Here is a 15,580-nt window from a genome sequence, read left to right on the forward strand (position 1 = left end):
CAACACCGCCCCTACATGCCACCGTGCACCAACACCGCCCTTACACCCGGTCGCGCTCCAACACCGCCCCTACGTGCCACCGTGCACCAACACCGCCCCTACGTGCCACCGCGCTCCAACACCGCCCCTACGTGCCACCGCGCTCCAACACCGCCCTTACACCCGGCCGCGCGCCAACACCGCCCCTACGTGCCACCGCCCCCAACACCGCCCTTACACCCGGCCCGCGCGCCAACACACCCGAGGGCTGGGAGAACTTATAGAAAAAGATCAATTCCAGGACTTGTCTCCGGCTCATCAGAAGCCGCTCCGGGTGCAGCGGAGAAGCAGAACAGCGCCACCACAGGAAGAAGAGGGAATGAGCACAGATTCCATAGTCAGACTGGAGTCTCGTGCGCTTTATGGTTCTGCTGCCATCAGCCTGACTGTGCACACTGCCCCCTCCGGTGTGAGGCGGGATTACCCCTCTATAGTCTGCACAGTCCACACTCCGCCCTGGGGCAGGAGAGGAGGCCGCGGTCACCAGGCGGTACCGGTAACGCATCACTGCCGGTCTGCATCGTCCTGCCTGTAGTGAGGAGCCATCATGGCGACCAGATGAGCAGCTACTTCACACAACTGCCGCTGCTGTAACTATAACTGCCGCCCGTTGGCCCCGCCTTATAAGGTGTTAGGCTCCGCCCTATCATGTGACGTCCAGTACCAGTTTCCGTGGACACGATCATGTGACCAGGACTCCGCTTTTATGGCCGCCTCTGCCTGAGCCGGAGTCAGTGTGCAACGCGGAGCGCGACCGGAGCGTGTATACACCATACACACCGCTATATACCGCAGCCTGTGACGTCACCCGCGCTGCTGCACCCGGGGCCTCATCTCTACCTGTAATTATTGCTTCACGTCCTGTGTATAAATCTCCGCACTCGGGGGCTTCATGGTGCGGTGTCCTGAGCCTGTCGGTCTCAGCTGTTCCTGGGGGGGCTTCTGGACCCTGGTTCTTGGTGGGGGGCTTCTGGTTCTTGGTGGGGTGCAGTGTCCGGACCCTGGTTCTTGGTGGGGGGCTTCTGGTTCTTGGTGGGGTGCGGTGTCCGGACCCTGGTTCTTGGTGGGGTGCAGTGTCCGGACCCTGGTTCTTGGTGGGGGGCTTCTGGTTCTTGGTGGGGTGCGGTGTCCGGACCCTGGTTCTTGGTGGGGGGCTTCTGGTTCTTGGTGGGGTGCGGTGTCCGGACCCTGGTTCTTGGTGGGGTGCGGTGTCCGGACCCTGGTTCTTGGTGGGGTGCAGTGTCTGGACCCTGGTTCTTGGTGGGGGGCTTCTGGTTCTTGGTGGGGTGCGGTGTCCGGACCCTGGTTCTTGGTGGGGGGCTTCTGGTTCTTGGTGGGGTGCGGTGTCCGGACCCTGGTTCTTGGTGGGGTGCGGTGTCCGGACCCTGGTTCTTGGTGGGGGGCTTCTGTTTCTTGGTGGGGTGCGGTGTCTGGACCCTGGTTCTTGGTGAGGGGCTTCTGGTTCTTGGTGGGGTGCGGTGTCTGGACCCTGGTTCTTGGTGGGGGGCTTCTGGTTCTTGGTGGGGTGCGGTGTCTGGACCCTGGTTCTTGGTGGGGGGCTTCTGGTTCTTGGTGGGGTGCGGTGTCTGGACCCTGGTTCTTGGTGGGGTGCGGTGTCTGGACCCTGGTTCTTGGTGGGGGGCTTCTGGTTCTTGGTGGGGTGCGGTGTCTGGACCCTGGTTCTTGGTGAGGGGCTTCTGGTTCTTGGTGGGGTGCAGTGTCTGGACCCTGGTTCTTGGTGAGGGGCTTCTGGTTCTTGGTGGGGTGCGGTGTCTGGACCCTGGTTCTTGGTGGGGGGCTTCTGGTTCTTGGTGGGGTGCGGTGTCTGGACCCTGGTTCTTGGTGGGGGGCTTCTGGTTCTTGGTGGGGTGCGGTGTCTGGACCCTGGTTCTTGGTGGGGGGCTTCTGGTTCTTGGTGGGGTGCAGTGTCTGGACCCTGGTTCTCGGTGGGGGGCTTCTGGTTCTTGGTGGGGTGCGGTGTCTGGACCCTGGTTCTTGGTGAGGGGCTTCTGGTTCTTGGTGGGGTGCGGTGTCCGGACCCTGGTTCTTGGTGGGGGACTTCTGGTTCTTGGTGGGGTGCGGTGTCCGGACCCTGGTTCTTGGTGGGGTGCGGTGTCCGGACCCTGGTTCTTGGTGGGGGGCTTCTGGTTCTTGGTGGGGTGCAGTGTCTGGACCCTGGTTCTTGGTGAGGGGCTTCTGGTTCTTGGTGGGGTGCGGTGTCCGGACCCTGGTTCTGGGTGGGGGGCTTCTGGTTCTTGGTGGGGTGCGGTGTCCGGACCCTGGTTCTGGGTGGGGGGCTTCTGGTTCTTGGTGGGGTGCGGTCTCCGGACCCTGGTTCTTGGTGGGGGGCATCTGGTTCTTGGTGGGGTGCGGTGTCCGGACCCTGGTTCTTGGTGGGGTGCGGTGTCCGGACCCTGGCTCTTGGTGGGGGGGCTTCTGGTTCTTGGTGGGGTGCGGTGTCCGGACCCTGGCTCTTGGTGGGGGGGCTTCTGGTTCTTGGTGGGGTGCGGTGTCCGGACCCTGGCTCTTGGTGGGGGGGCTTCTGGTTCTTGGTGGGGTGCGGTGTCCGGACCCTGGTTCTTGGTGGGGGGCTTCTGGTTCTTGGTGGGGTGCGGTGTCCGGACCTTGGTTCTTGGTGGGGTGCAGTGTCCGGACCCTGGTTCTTGGTGGGGTGCGGTGTCTGGACTCTGGTTCTTGGTGGGGTGCGGTGTCCGGACCCTGATTCTTGGTGGGAGTCTTCTGGATCGTGGTGGGGTGCGGTGTCCGGACCCTGGTTCTTGGTGGGGTGCGGTGTCCTCACTCTGGCTCTTGGTGGCGGGCTTCTGGTTCTTGGTGGGGGGCTTCTGGTTCTTGGTGGGGTGTCCGGACCCTGGTTCTTGGGGGGGGCTTCTGGTTCTTGGTGGGGTGCAGCGGACCCGATAATCTCAGACTGATGCATGATATATTGCAGACTGCGCCATGGTCTACGGTTTCCTCATCCATACGGTGGGCTCCGCTCCTGGGGGTCCGCCCTGCAGGGTCCTGTATCAGCGGCTTTTCACCTGCGCAGTCCTAGATGATCAGCAGCGGACGGATGAAGAATTCCTGGAGAAGGAGAATGTGAGGAGGAAGGAGCAGATGGCGGCTGTGGCCCGGTAATGTCCCCCCACTTCATGATCCCCCCCCCCCCCCTCATGATGTGCAGATCTCCCATGATGCATTGCTGCCGTCTCTTCCTCAGGCAGGTGGAGTCACTGTGTGTTCTGAGACGTCAGGTCTCCGCTCGTCCGGCTGCTGATTCGGAGGAGATGGTCGTTCTCCATGAGGAGGATGTCGGGGTGCTGGGGTTACCAGCGGGGGTGCCCTTTCCCCAGGAGATGATTGTGCTCTGGGTTGGAGTTCACCTCTTCGGGTTCGCTCTGATCTGTGACCCCCAGGAGAACCTGACGCTGGCGGAGATGACGCTGCGGATGATGGTTAAGTATCTGCTGGAGACGCTGCGCCTCATCACCCACAGCAGTCACACCGTCCTCCGCGCTGACAAGATGGAGCTGATCCTGGACACCTTCATCCCGCAGGGGGTGCTGCTGTTCCTCAGTCACGCGGCTGTGCAGGCGCTAGAGAAGGAGCTGAGCGGGTGCATGACCGCCTAAGGAACGGCGCCCTCTGCCCTGTCATACAGGATAATGACCGCCTGAGGAACGGCGCCCTGGCTGCCTGAGGAACAGCGCCTCCTGTCCTGTCATACGGGGCGACGGCCGCCTGGGGAACAGCGCCCCCTGCCCTGTCATGCGGGGCGACGGCTGCCTGACGAACAGCGGCCCCTATCCTGTCATACAGGGTAATGGCCGCCTGACGAACAGCAGCCCCTATCCTGTCGTACAGGGTAATGGCCGCCTGACGAACAGCGGCCCCTATCCTGCCATACGGGGCGACGGCCGCCTGAGGAACAGCGACCCCTGTCCTGCCATACGGGGCGACGGCCGCCTGAGGAACAGCGACCCCTGTCCTGCCATACGGGGCGACGGCCGCCTGAGGAACAGCGACCCCTGTCCTGTCATACGGGGCGAAGGCCGCTTGAGGAACAGCGACCCCTGTCCTGTCATACGGGGCGACGGCCGCCTGAGGAACAGCGACCCCTGTCCTGTCATACGGGGCGAAGGCCGCTTGAGGAACAGCGACCCCTGTCCTGCCATACGGGGCGACGGCCGCCTGAGGAACAGCGACCCCTGTCCTGTCATCTTTACCACCAGTCCTGTGTAAATAAACAGTTTTTTCAAGATCTCTGCTTGTTGTCAGTGACTGGAAACTAGAAGTGAAAAGATTTTCATATATTACTAGGCCACGCGGGGGGACACTTACTTTTGCGGAAGATCTGTAATTATTGTGGGCTTGAATTACTGAGTATTTGGTGTGGTCACAAGGATGGTTGTGGGGCCCGACAAGTTCCTAACATATCCTCCAAACACACCCAGAGCTGCGGTGACAGTGTCATGACTAATGATGAGCGAGCGGCAAGTATTTCCGGGGTTTCTCGGCGGGAGCTCGGGTCCCCTCCCTGCATGTTTGGCGCGCTTTACAGAGCCAATGGATATGCAGGGATTGCCTGCTACTCACTGTAATGCCGTAGCCATGTTGGTTGTGGGCATTACAGTGATTGGCTGGCCGCACAGCGTCATCAGGACTATATCAGACCTGGCGCCGTCATGCTCGTCACAGTCACTCCGGAATCAGACAGTGTAGGGAGAGATTTGCTTGTTTCTAGTTAGTGTAGGTATACCACAACACATATATACACACTACCGTTCAAAAGTTTTGGGTCATTTCGAAATTTCATTATTTTTGAAAGAAAAGCACATTTTTTTCAATGAAGCTAACATTAAATGAATTAGAAATCCACTCTATACATTGTTAAGGTGGTAAATGACTATTCTAGCTGCAAACGTCTTGTTTTTATTGCAGTATCTATATAGGTGTATAGAGGCCCATTCCCAACAACCACCACTCCAGTGTTTAATGGTACATTGTGTTTGCTAACTGTGTAAGAAGGCTAATGGATGTTTAGAAAACCCTTGCACAAGCATGTTAGCCCAGCGGAAAACGGTTTGGCTGATTTGAGAAGCTATAAAATTGACCTTCCTTTGAGCTAGTTGAGAATCTGGAGCATTACGTTTGTTCTATGAAACTCAAAATGGCCAGAAAAAGAGAACTTTCATGTGAAACTCGACAGTCTATTCTTGTTCTTAGAAATGAAGGCTATTCCATGCGAGAGATTGCCAAGAAACTGAAGATTTCCTACAACGGTGTGTACTACTCCCTTCAGAGGAGAGTACAAACAGGCTCTAACCAGAGTAGAAAGAGAAGTGGGAGGCCCCGCTGCACAACTGAGCAACAAGACAAGTACATTAGAGTCTCTAGTGTGAGAAATCGACGCCTCACAGCTCCTCAACTGGCAGCTTCATTAAATAGTACACGCAAAACACCAGTGTCAACGTCTACAGTGAAGAGGCGACTCCGGGATGCTGGCCTTCAGGACAAAGAAAAAGCCATATCTGAGACTGGCTAATAAAAGGAAAAGATTAATATGGGCAAAAGAACACAGACATTGGACAGAGGAAGACTGTAAAAAAGTTTTATGAACAGACAAATCAAAGTTTGAGGTGTTTGGATCACACAGAAGGACATTTGTGAGACGCAGAACAACTGAAAAGATGCTGGAAGAGTGCCTGACGCCATCTGTCAAGCATGGTGGAGGTAATGTGATGGTCTGGGGTTACTTTGGTGCTGGTAAAGTGGGAGATTTGTATAAGGTAAATGGGATTTTGAATAAGGAAGGCTATCACTCCATTTTGCAACGCCATGCCATACCCTGTGGACAGCGCTTGATTGGAGCCAATTTCATCCTACAACAGGACAATGACCCAAAGCACACCTCCAAATTATACATGAACTATAGGGAAGAAGCCGGCAGCTGGTATTCTATCTGTAATGGAGCGGCCAGCGCAGTCACCAGATCTCAACCCCATTGAGCTGTTGTGGGAGCAGCTTGACCGTATGGTACAACGCAAAAAGTGCCCATCAAGCCAATCCAACTTCTGGAGGGGCTTCAGGAAGCATGGGGGGAAATGTCTCAAGATGACCTCAGCAAAATAACATCTAGAAAAAGGTCTGCAATGCTGGAACTGCTGCAAAGGAGCATTCTGTGACCAAAGCAAAGTCTGAAGGAAAAAATTATTCTTTCAAATAAAAATCATTATTTCTAACCTTCTCAATGTCTGGACGATATTTTCTATTCATTTTGCAACTCATTTGATAAATAAAAGTATGAGTTTTCTTGGAAAACACAATTATCTGGGTGACCCCAAACTTTTGAACGGTAGTGTATATCTGCATCCATCTGAACGAACAGTCCTTCTGAGGACTAATCCAGCTGCAGATATTCAGTGATGATAGCAGGAGTTAGGTTAAAAGTGCACACATAGTGTTTTTGATGCGTTTCCCCCGCACGAATACGCATCAAAATCGCTCTGCCAGCTATTGCAATGGTAATCCTGATGTGCTGTGCACATGATGCGTAAATTTCTGCTCAGGATTACCATTGCGGAAAAAACCGCAGCATAGCCATTATTCAGGCGTTTACGCCTTAAATTCGCTCCCACTGACTATAATTGAACCGCAGCAAATCCACGGGTATAATATCTATACCTGCGGATTTGCTGCGTTTCAATTAAAGCCCATAGGCGCGAATTCGCGGCAGAAACGCGTTGCGGTTGGTACCCAGATCGGGAGAGCACTACTACTCCTCTCATCCGACCACTGCTAACAGCAAGAGCGGCGCGGCTGGGGGGGAGCAGTAGTCTCCTCAGCTAAGCTGGCGTGCCCGCGGTAAAAATAAAAACCTTGACATGACATTGCGTCGGGGCTCGCTGCTGCTGCCACAGTCGCTGCAACATGGGCAGAGTGGAATTCCACCGCATCGGCACATCGCAGATCAACCTGTTAACTGGCACTGACAAAGACCTCTGTATCGATGCGAGTCGATGACATGAGGGGTGCGAACGGCAGAAGTGAGCACACAGCTTCCGTACTTTCTGAAGCAGCTCATCCAGGCCGGGATAGTGGCGGAGAAATCACTGTACCACCAGGTTGGGGACGTGAGACATGCAAGGCACGTGTGTGTGAGCTTGCCTCGGCCTAGGGCCGCTAACAGGTTCGCACAGTTATCGCACATGGCCTTCCCTGGCTCTAGGTTCAGCGGAGACAGCCATTGCTCAAACTGAGCCTGGAGAGCTGCCCACAAATCTTCACCCGTATGACTGTGATCTCCAAGGCATATTCATTTGAACACTGCCTGATTGCGGTGAGCCCTGACAAGGCAGTATGGAGGTTGTGTGGATTCGCTCTGCAGTGTTGGAACGCGCGTCTCGTTAAGGCAGAGGTTGAGTGAGCAGGTGGAGGCCCTAGAGGAGATAGAGGACGCAGAAGCAGCGGAGGAAGTGGGAAATGCAGAGGTTTCTTCTGCAAGCCTTTCGGATTCCAAGATTTGTGGAGCAGCCCCTTCCCCACAGCCACCAGAGTCACCCAGTGCCCAGTCAGCGAGATGTAACACCCTTGGCCATGCTTACTCGCCCAGGTGTCTGTGCTGAAATGCACCCTGGCAGACAGATTTAGACAAGGAACGGGTGATGTTGTCTGCGACATGCTGGTGTAGCGCATGCACAGTTTTCTTAGAGAAGTAATGGCGACTGGGCAACTGGTACTGGGGGACTGCGATGGCCATCAGCTTTCGTAAACATTCTGTACCTACCAGGCGGAAAGGCAGCATTTCCGTGGCCAACAGATTGGAGATGGTGGAGTTCAACCTCTTAGCTTTGTCATGCGTAGGATGAAACAATCTTTTACGTGACCACAACTGCGGGATCGAGGGCTGGCTGTGGTGCTGAGAGAGGGCGGAGTACGGTGAAGCGGACAAACTGCTGGACCGTGAGTGAGGTGCAGATGTTACAGTGGATTGAGAAACATGTGGTGTGCTCGGTGAAACAAACACAGCAGGCATGTCCGCTTTCGTTACAGCTGACGGGCTCTCACTCAGCCTGACTGAAGCGGGTATAGTACCAGAAGTTTTGTGGTGGGAGATCTGCGTGCCAATACTTTGCACTGTAACAGAGGAAAAAATAAGCAGCGGATGTGGTTGATGGGGCAGCTGATGGTTGTTGATGTCCACTGGTCTGCATTTTAGCTTAGTGAGATTCCCAACGTAACGCATGTTGTGCGCGCATATGAAGGTTCATGCATGTTGTAGTCAAATTATTGCACTTTTTCCCCTCTACTGAGTTTTTTATTGCAAAGTGTCAGGGACGCCACCGGGAAGATCACACAATATTCCACCGCTGCCGCCAATTTGTCAAGAACTCACAGGATTGAGCAGGAATTCACGAGCACACGATCCCGATTACTCACTACGTAGCTATGTAGCTATCGGCAAGCGAGCAGAAAGCGTATGGCGTCACACCTCTGGATTTCAACGAATGGAATATGTGTATACGCCCTCGTACGGTTACTGCCAGCTTCACAATAGCCCAATTATTACTATTCGCTGCCACCACCGGCCAGTTTGAAATATAATACAGGCCAGGTAGGACACCTGCGTTTTGGTAGCGTATATGGCTTCAGGGGAGGGAACGATTACAGAACAAAAGAAACAGAACTATTAGATTTTATATTTAATCTAAAAGGGAAGCAGTTTTTAGGAAAAATATACAAAGATTTTACAAAAGGGGACAATACAATACATATGCAGTTACACAAAATAATAAGGATTAAAGAAGAAACTTACTATAAGATCGCAGAGATGATTCAGTATAGCTGGAGGGGGGACGCCAACTTTGATTTGAACGTTATCGAACTGATCCATTGCTTATAGTCTCTCTCTATACCTCCAGCAGTGAATACTGATCCATCCTCAGCGGATTCTTTTATGCCGAAGGGGAAGAACTGCCACACATCCCCCCTGGGATAACATCACATGGGCTGGACTCCAGCCTTCACATTTTTATTAAAATATCTGGCTTTTGCGATAACTTATCACTGGTTGTTCGCTGAAGCCCGAAAGTGATGCCATATTTTCCGTTATGAATTTACCTTTCTCCAGAGACCACACACGACAGTTTCGGTCTGTTATTTTGGTACTGTTGCACCACAGCTCCCTGGAAGGGCTTATAGCTATGGGAAAATAAGCATATTGTTCCTTATCTGACCCTGTCACTAAAAATATGGGCCCCATTATTATCGGACGTGTGGAACCTTAGTTATTCCATATTTCGTGTCGACTCCGGCCCGTCTGCAGACCTCTGTTAAATTCCTTTTGAAGCACTGGGAATACAACCGTCTCAGCTAGCTGTAAATTTATCACAGGCCTGTGTTAATTGGCTTTGGTAGCACCTAATGTGCTAACATTTGCTTACAAGGCCCTTCTCATGTGTGTGTTAATTTTCATAGATGCCACTGGACAAGTGTCAGCTCTTCTCTTTTGACAACTACTATAGGGGAGAATGGAAGAGGGGTTTGGGAGAAATTGTTAATATTTTCTTAATATTTTTCTGACACAAAGTTTACAGATAATGTAAGTTGACTCATCCTTTGCAGTGACAAAAAAGGCCCAGGCTAGGCAACCCTTGCCACCCCTGCGAGCTGCAGATCTGCCACCGCTGCTGGCCACTGCCACAGTTGTGGCTAAGGATGCAGTGACCTCGTGCTTGCATCACTCCGTGTCTGCGCCATAGGGCGGAAGGTAACCTTCTTGTCTTCTTTCTCCACCTCCTCAGATGAGCTACTCGGCTGCGTGACTCTGGATTCACACCAAGTAGGATCTTCAACCTCGTCATCATCCAAAATGTTATCCCATTCCTCGCCCTCAGAGTGACCCTTCTCCTCTTGTTGCCCTGACAGTACAGTACAGTCCGCATGAGCCTCAGGTATCTGAGTCTCATCAGGATCACCTCCCTCCCCTGCGGTTAACGTCTGGTAACGAGGGTCAGGAACCTGTTCGGACCCTACTTCGTCCTGCCCCAAATCCATCCTAAAAAAAAATTTGGGCATCGTTGCAGATGCTTTCCTCCCCTTGACTCTGTGAATGTTTGGAGTACACTTCTGATGCCTATGGTATAGAATGGGTGAAGAGTTCTACAGACTCGCCCATCTGTGGTTCGCTACAGTCAGTTGGACTGTTGTGACGAGGGGGGAAGCAAGGGTAATTGGGATGCCACCTCTGTGGACTGTATTGTGTGTGATGTTGAGGTGGAGGAAGAAGAGGAGAGGCCACTAGAAGCAGCGCTTGCCATCCACTGGAGCACCTACTCTTTCTGGGCCTTATTAACAAGGCGTATCGCTGTGCGGCTGCCAAAGAAAGGGAGTGGAGTAGCCCGTCCAGTAACAGAAGTTGTCAGTTGTCTTTGGATAGGACATGACGGTGTTGGTTCACTATTGCTTTCACTAATATTACCACCTAACCCATGTATACCTTGAACACCAAGCGTATTCCCCCTTCCACCACGACCTCTCTTTTTCCCTCTCATGTTGCTCAGATGCTGTGGTAGGAGCACGCTATTAGCAAAACAAAATTAGATTTTTTCCTCTGCAACAGCTCTGCACACACCTGAATTTCAGCGACACTAAATGACAAGGTAAGATATGGCTTGCTGTATAACGTTACTAACAGAAGAAAGTATTTTTATTACTGTGGATGAGGCCTGTATGACATAGAAGATATTCTCCAAATTATTTCAAACTCAGATGTAGCCTGCTGTATAACGTTAGGAACAGCAAAAAATTGACTTTTTTACTCTGCATAACTCTGAATACAGCTGAATTTCACCGCCACTAAAAGCACTAGGTGGCTTATAGCAGAGTGTAACACGTTTGCGACAGAAAAAAAAAATAATTTTTGGACTCTGCCTAGCAAGAGAAAAAAAATCAGTTTTTTTTACTTTGTAAACAGCTGAGGTTCATCGCCACTAAGAAAGCAGGTGGCTTTTAGCAGACTGTATCACGCTTGCCACACAAAAAAAAATCTTTAGTGGACTCTGGCTAGCAAGACATCAATTCAATTTTTTTTACTGTGCATACAGCTGAATTTCACCCACCAAAAAAATGACAAACTGGGATAACACAGCTTGCACTATCACATTAGCAAAAAAAAATTTTTTTGTGCTCTGCACTGACAAGCTCTGTAGATAGCTAAATTTCAACCCCACAGAATCAAAAAGTGGCCTACGAGGGCTTGCTTGCTTTATCACATTAGCAAGTGCAATAGATTGAAGATATACCCCTGCATGGAGCACAGACAGTAAAACCGGCGCACAACACTGTTCTATGCCATAGGCCCTGCTCTGTCAGACTCAGTAATTGCACAAAAAAAAGTGCTGCAAGGTTGATTGAACAGGTTCACAGCACAGGACTTATCTACACTATCTGACTTCCACAGAAGAGCTCTTCTATCTAGCTAATATCTTACACAGGAGCAGCGTCTAACACGATTGGCGTGCATAAAATGGTGCTGAGGGAACATGGCCGCATTTTAGATGGAGAGGACATGTGATTTCAGCAGCCAATTTCAGAAGCCGTTGTGTCTGGGACACTGGATGATTCCTGCGCTCTGATTGGTTAGCCGCGCTTTGCTGACTTAAAGTTACCTCCTACAGGAAGAAAAAAAACAAACAGTGCACCGCTGATCTGACCTGTTCTGAGCTATCACCAGCCCCCCACTCATCTACCACGTCCCCCCACTCATCATACACAAGTGACTCGCCCCCTGGGCCATGGGGCACCCGGAACCGGGCTTCAGTGCGATGATGGGGGTAGTAGTGGCATCCCGATCCCGTGGCTCAGGGTGGTCAGACCAAATGCTGTGGCGGTCTATTGGTAGAGTTATGAATGTTCGACTACGCCACCCATCGATTGCGGTCAGGGATGACGGCCGATGCTAGGCAGACCGCTGAGGCTGGTGTTGTTGTGCAGCACAGGGATAGGATAACTCCCCACGGGAAGAGTGTAGCCTCAGGGCAGTGTATGTGAATGCTGGGGGTGATAGTGCAGGCCGCAATAATCAGAGTTCAGAGACCGCTTTAAACAGTCCAGGGTCTTTATTGCAGGTATTACTAATGACCCAACAGGTGTACCGGGTAGGAATGGGCCTGGGTGTCTGAGAGCACTCGGGCGAGCCCCACTGGTCAGGGTGAGTGTGAAGGCCTACCGTTCTCTCTCTGCCCTTGCTGACTATCCCCCTTTTCGTGGTGGTGATAGCCCACGTCCCTGAGCTGGCCGTGTACTTCGCCTGTATGGCTTGCGACTCGGGCCTTGGGTACCTTTTGCTTCTCAGTGCTGTACCGGTCCCTCTGTGTGGCGGAGCCTCCAGGCTTCTCAGGCCAAGGAACCTGAAATCCCTCGCGGGTTGGTTCTCTGCTGCCGGGCTTGCAACCCTGACAGCCTCGGACCCCAATGTCCGGTAGTGTACTTCTCTCAGCCAGGACCGGCTCTCGTCGCCTCTGTCCCTGGCTCGCTGCTGCTCCTCTGCCTCCTGGACTCCTCAGCTGCTGCTGACCTGTCCCTCTTCTCTAGGAACCCTTCTGGATGCTTCAGAAGTGGGTCCTCGTCTCCCTAACCCTGCCCCAGTTCCAGCTTTTATAGGGGCAGCCTGCTCCCCCTACTGGCCTGGGACAGGAGGTGCTGCATGCTAATGGTCCCTGACCAGGGAACCTCCCTCCTGCTCTCAGACACAGCCTTTAATATTTGTGGCATCCAGGCCTGGGGTAACACACAAGCACTATGCTAGCAAAACTGTAAAAAACGCTGTAGTTGCCCTGCAATCATATAACCACGGAAATTCGCTGAACGTTAACGATTTTCCCGAATTTAATACATTTTGGTAGCATTTCCGATCACGAATCCAAATGTGCCACATTTGTGTCGAACTTAAGTTTGGAGATTGGATTTCGAACATATTCACTCATCACTAGACACAAGCTGGAAGCACTGCAGCACTGCCTCGACCAAGCGGCAACAGGCTGTGCTGAAGCTAATATGCTTAGGTGACAAACCGCACACCGCTGAAGAGTTGTGGACAGCTCTGAAAGAGCAAGCAGAACTGTGGCTAACACCGCTGAACCTACAACCAGGCATGGTCGGGTGTGACAATGGCCGGAACCTCGTGGCGGCTCTGAAGCGAGACAAATTCACACACGTATCATGCCTGGCCCATGTGCTTAATCTCGTGGTTCAGTGGTTTCTCAAAACCTACTCGGATCTGCTTGTCAAAGTACGCCGCCTGTGTGCCCATTTTACAAAGTCAGCTACAGCTTCCGCCGCCCTTGAGCAACGTTTGCAGATTCCAGCTCACCGACTGGCGTGCGATGTCCCCACGCGTTGGAACTCTACACTGCAGATGTTGGGAAGGATTTGTGAGCAGAAGAGGGCAGTTGTTGAGTACCAGCATCAACAAGGCCGTCGGAATTCAGGTCAGACTCCACACATAAGACCTCAGGAGTGGACATGGATGTCAGACATCTGTACTATCCTCCAAAACTTTTAGGACTCCAGCAAGATGGTGAGAGGTGATGAGGCCATAATTAACGTCACCATCCCGCTTCTCTGTCTTCTGAAACGCTCTCTGCTCACAATCAAAGAGGATGCATTGCAGGCAGAGCACGATGAGATGGAGCAAGGAACCATACAGGGTGATTACACACAGCCAAGCCTCATCTCATCCCAACATGGATTGGGTGACAATGAGGAGGAGGATGAACAGGAGCTAGTTTCATACACTGTAGAGGGTACTACCTGCACAACTGTCATACCGTCTGTTCAGTGTGGATGGGCTGAGGACAGGGAGGATGAGGAGAGCATGGTCACTTGTGTTGGTGAGGACACGGAAGTCTTGACTGTTCGCAGCCTGGCACGCATGGCTGACTTTATATTACGCTGCCTTTCCAGTGACTCTCGCGTTCTCCAAATTTTGGGTGACAGTCATTACTGGTTGGTGACACTTCTAGACCCACGCTACAAGGAGAACTTTATATCTCTTATTCCTGAAGCGGACACGTCTACTAAAATGGGGCTGTACCAGAAGGCCCTTGTTGGGAATTTTTTTTAATAATTCCGCATCTGAAAACACTGGCAGCAGTGGTCACAGTTCGTTGGACAACCAAGGAGTACCGGCGAGTGAGACACAAATGCAATCCAGCAGAGGCAGGGGAACACTTTCAAAGTTCTGGGAGTTTTCTCAGACCCTCCCATCGCACAGGCCCTGAGGCGCGGGGTACTCTCACAAGGAGTGCAAAGTTTGGGAGGATGCTGAGAGAGTACCGTGCCGACCGTACCAACGTCCTCCGTGATTCCGCTGTGCCTTATAATTATTGGGTATCCAAGCTGGATATGTGGAATGAACTGGCTCTCTACACCTTGGAGGTCCTGGCCTGCCCTGCCGCCAGCGTTTTATCAGAGCGGGTTTTTAGTGCTGCTGGTGGAATTATAACTGATAACCGCATCCTCCTGTCAACTGAAAATGCTGACAGGCTGACTCTTATAAAAATGAACAAGGGCTGGATTGGGCCAGACTCCTCAACACCACCAAATGACAGCAGAGTAACATAAAGTCAAATCCACTGTGTTATTTCGGGAGGTGTATTCCCATGCACCTCTTCACACCCAGACATGGGTATACGCTTCCTGATTTAGTCTATTTGCTCTTGTCCTCCTCCTTCTCCGCATCCTCCACCACCATATCACCAGGGTGACTGTTAAGCAACACCCACAATTTTTTGTAAGGGTGTTTATGATGCCCGTAGGAAATGTTTGTTATACAGTATGTTCATGTATATCCCCCAGGGGTAAATAATTTTCAGCCCATACACTTAGTGCATGCGCATTACAAGTATAGGAGGCCGGCTCCTTTCTAATGGGAACATTTTGTTACTGAGGCTCACCTCTGTGTCTTCAAAGGGGTATTGGGGTGCGTCCAAATTTTTGACAGCCCTTGCATACGCTAGGTGTGAACATAGCCCAAAGTGTGGAGGAGTATTTTTGTTTTTGTATATTTATTTTGCCTTATATACAAGTCATTACCCTGGAAAGGATGTTCCTTAACATATTTCCCAGGAAAATCCATTTTGGATTTGTTTTTGTATGTTTTATTGTGAGTCGGTAAAAGCGGTGTAATACTCTAACAACATTGTTCACAGCAGTGACCTGAGAGTCAGAGATGCTTCCAGGGGTCTTCCCCATGCTGTTCCCATGACATTTGAGCACTGTTCCCATCGATTTGGGCAATTTTTAGGCCCTCTGCAGACCGCCGGGGGGAGCCACCTGAAAAATGCTTGAGTTTCCCATAGACTTACATTGGGCTCGTTACTCGACCCGGTACCCGAGCATTTTAGTGCTCGCTCCTCACTAGTCACGAAGCCTCCACATTACACTGCCCTCTGCTGGAGGGAGACGCCTGAGGGTGAGCAGGAAAGCAGCAGCAGGGGAGCTGCAGCTCTGGAGGTGACTGGAGACGGAAACACTTAAG

At 52.0% G+C, this 15,580-nt stretch overlaps 1 protein-coding gene across 1 annotated transcript; it reads left to right on the forward strand.

Moving 5' to 3' along the window:
• The first annotated feature begins 603 nt into the window (after positions 1-603).
• AP5S1 (adaptor related protein complex 5 subunit sigma 1) lies at positions 604-4,302 on the forward strand. Its single transcript, XM_073657877.1, has 3 exons — positions 604-881; positions 2,990-3,173; positions 3,260-4,302. The coding sequence occupies exons 2-3, from the start codon at positions 2,998-3,000 to the stop codon at positions 3,669-3,671; spliced, it is 588 nt and encodes a 195-aa protein (XP_073513978.1). The 5' UTR covers positions 604-881; positions 2,990-2,997; the 3' UTR covers positions 3,672-4,302.
• Positions 4,303-15,580: the final 11,278 nt, after the last annotated feature.

This window comes from Phyllobates terribilis, unplaced genomic scaffold (assembly GCF_046119375.1).
Source record: "Phyllobates terribilis strain yellow unplaced genomic scaffold, ASM4611937v1 Scaffold_1__5_contigs__length_1240528914, whole genome shotgun sequence".
In the NCBI taxonomy this organism is placed as follows: domain Eukaryota; kingdom Metazoa; phylum Chordata; class Amphibia; order Anura; family Dendrobatidae; genus Phyllobates; species Phyllobates terribilis.

Coding starts and splice junctions, on each gene's coding strand:
- AP5S1 (XM_073657877.1), top strand. CDS start 2,998: ATGGTCTACGGTTTCCTCATCCATACGGTGGGCTCCGCTCCTGGGGGT. Junction 3,174..3,259: donor CAGATGGCGGCTGTGGCCCG/GTAATGTCCCCC, acceptor TCTCTTCCTCAG/GCAGGTGGAGTCACTGTGTG.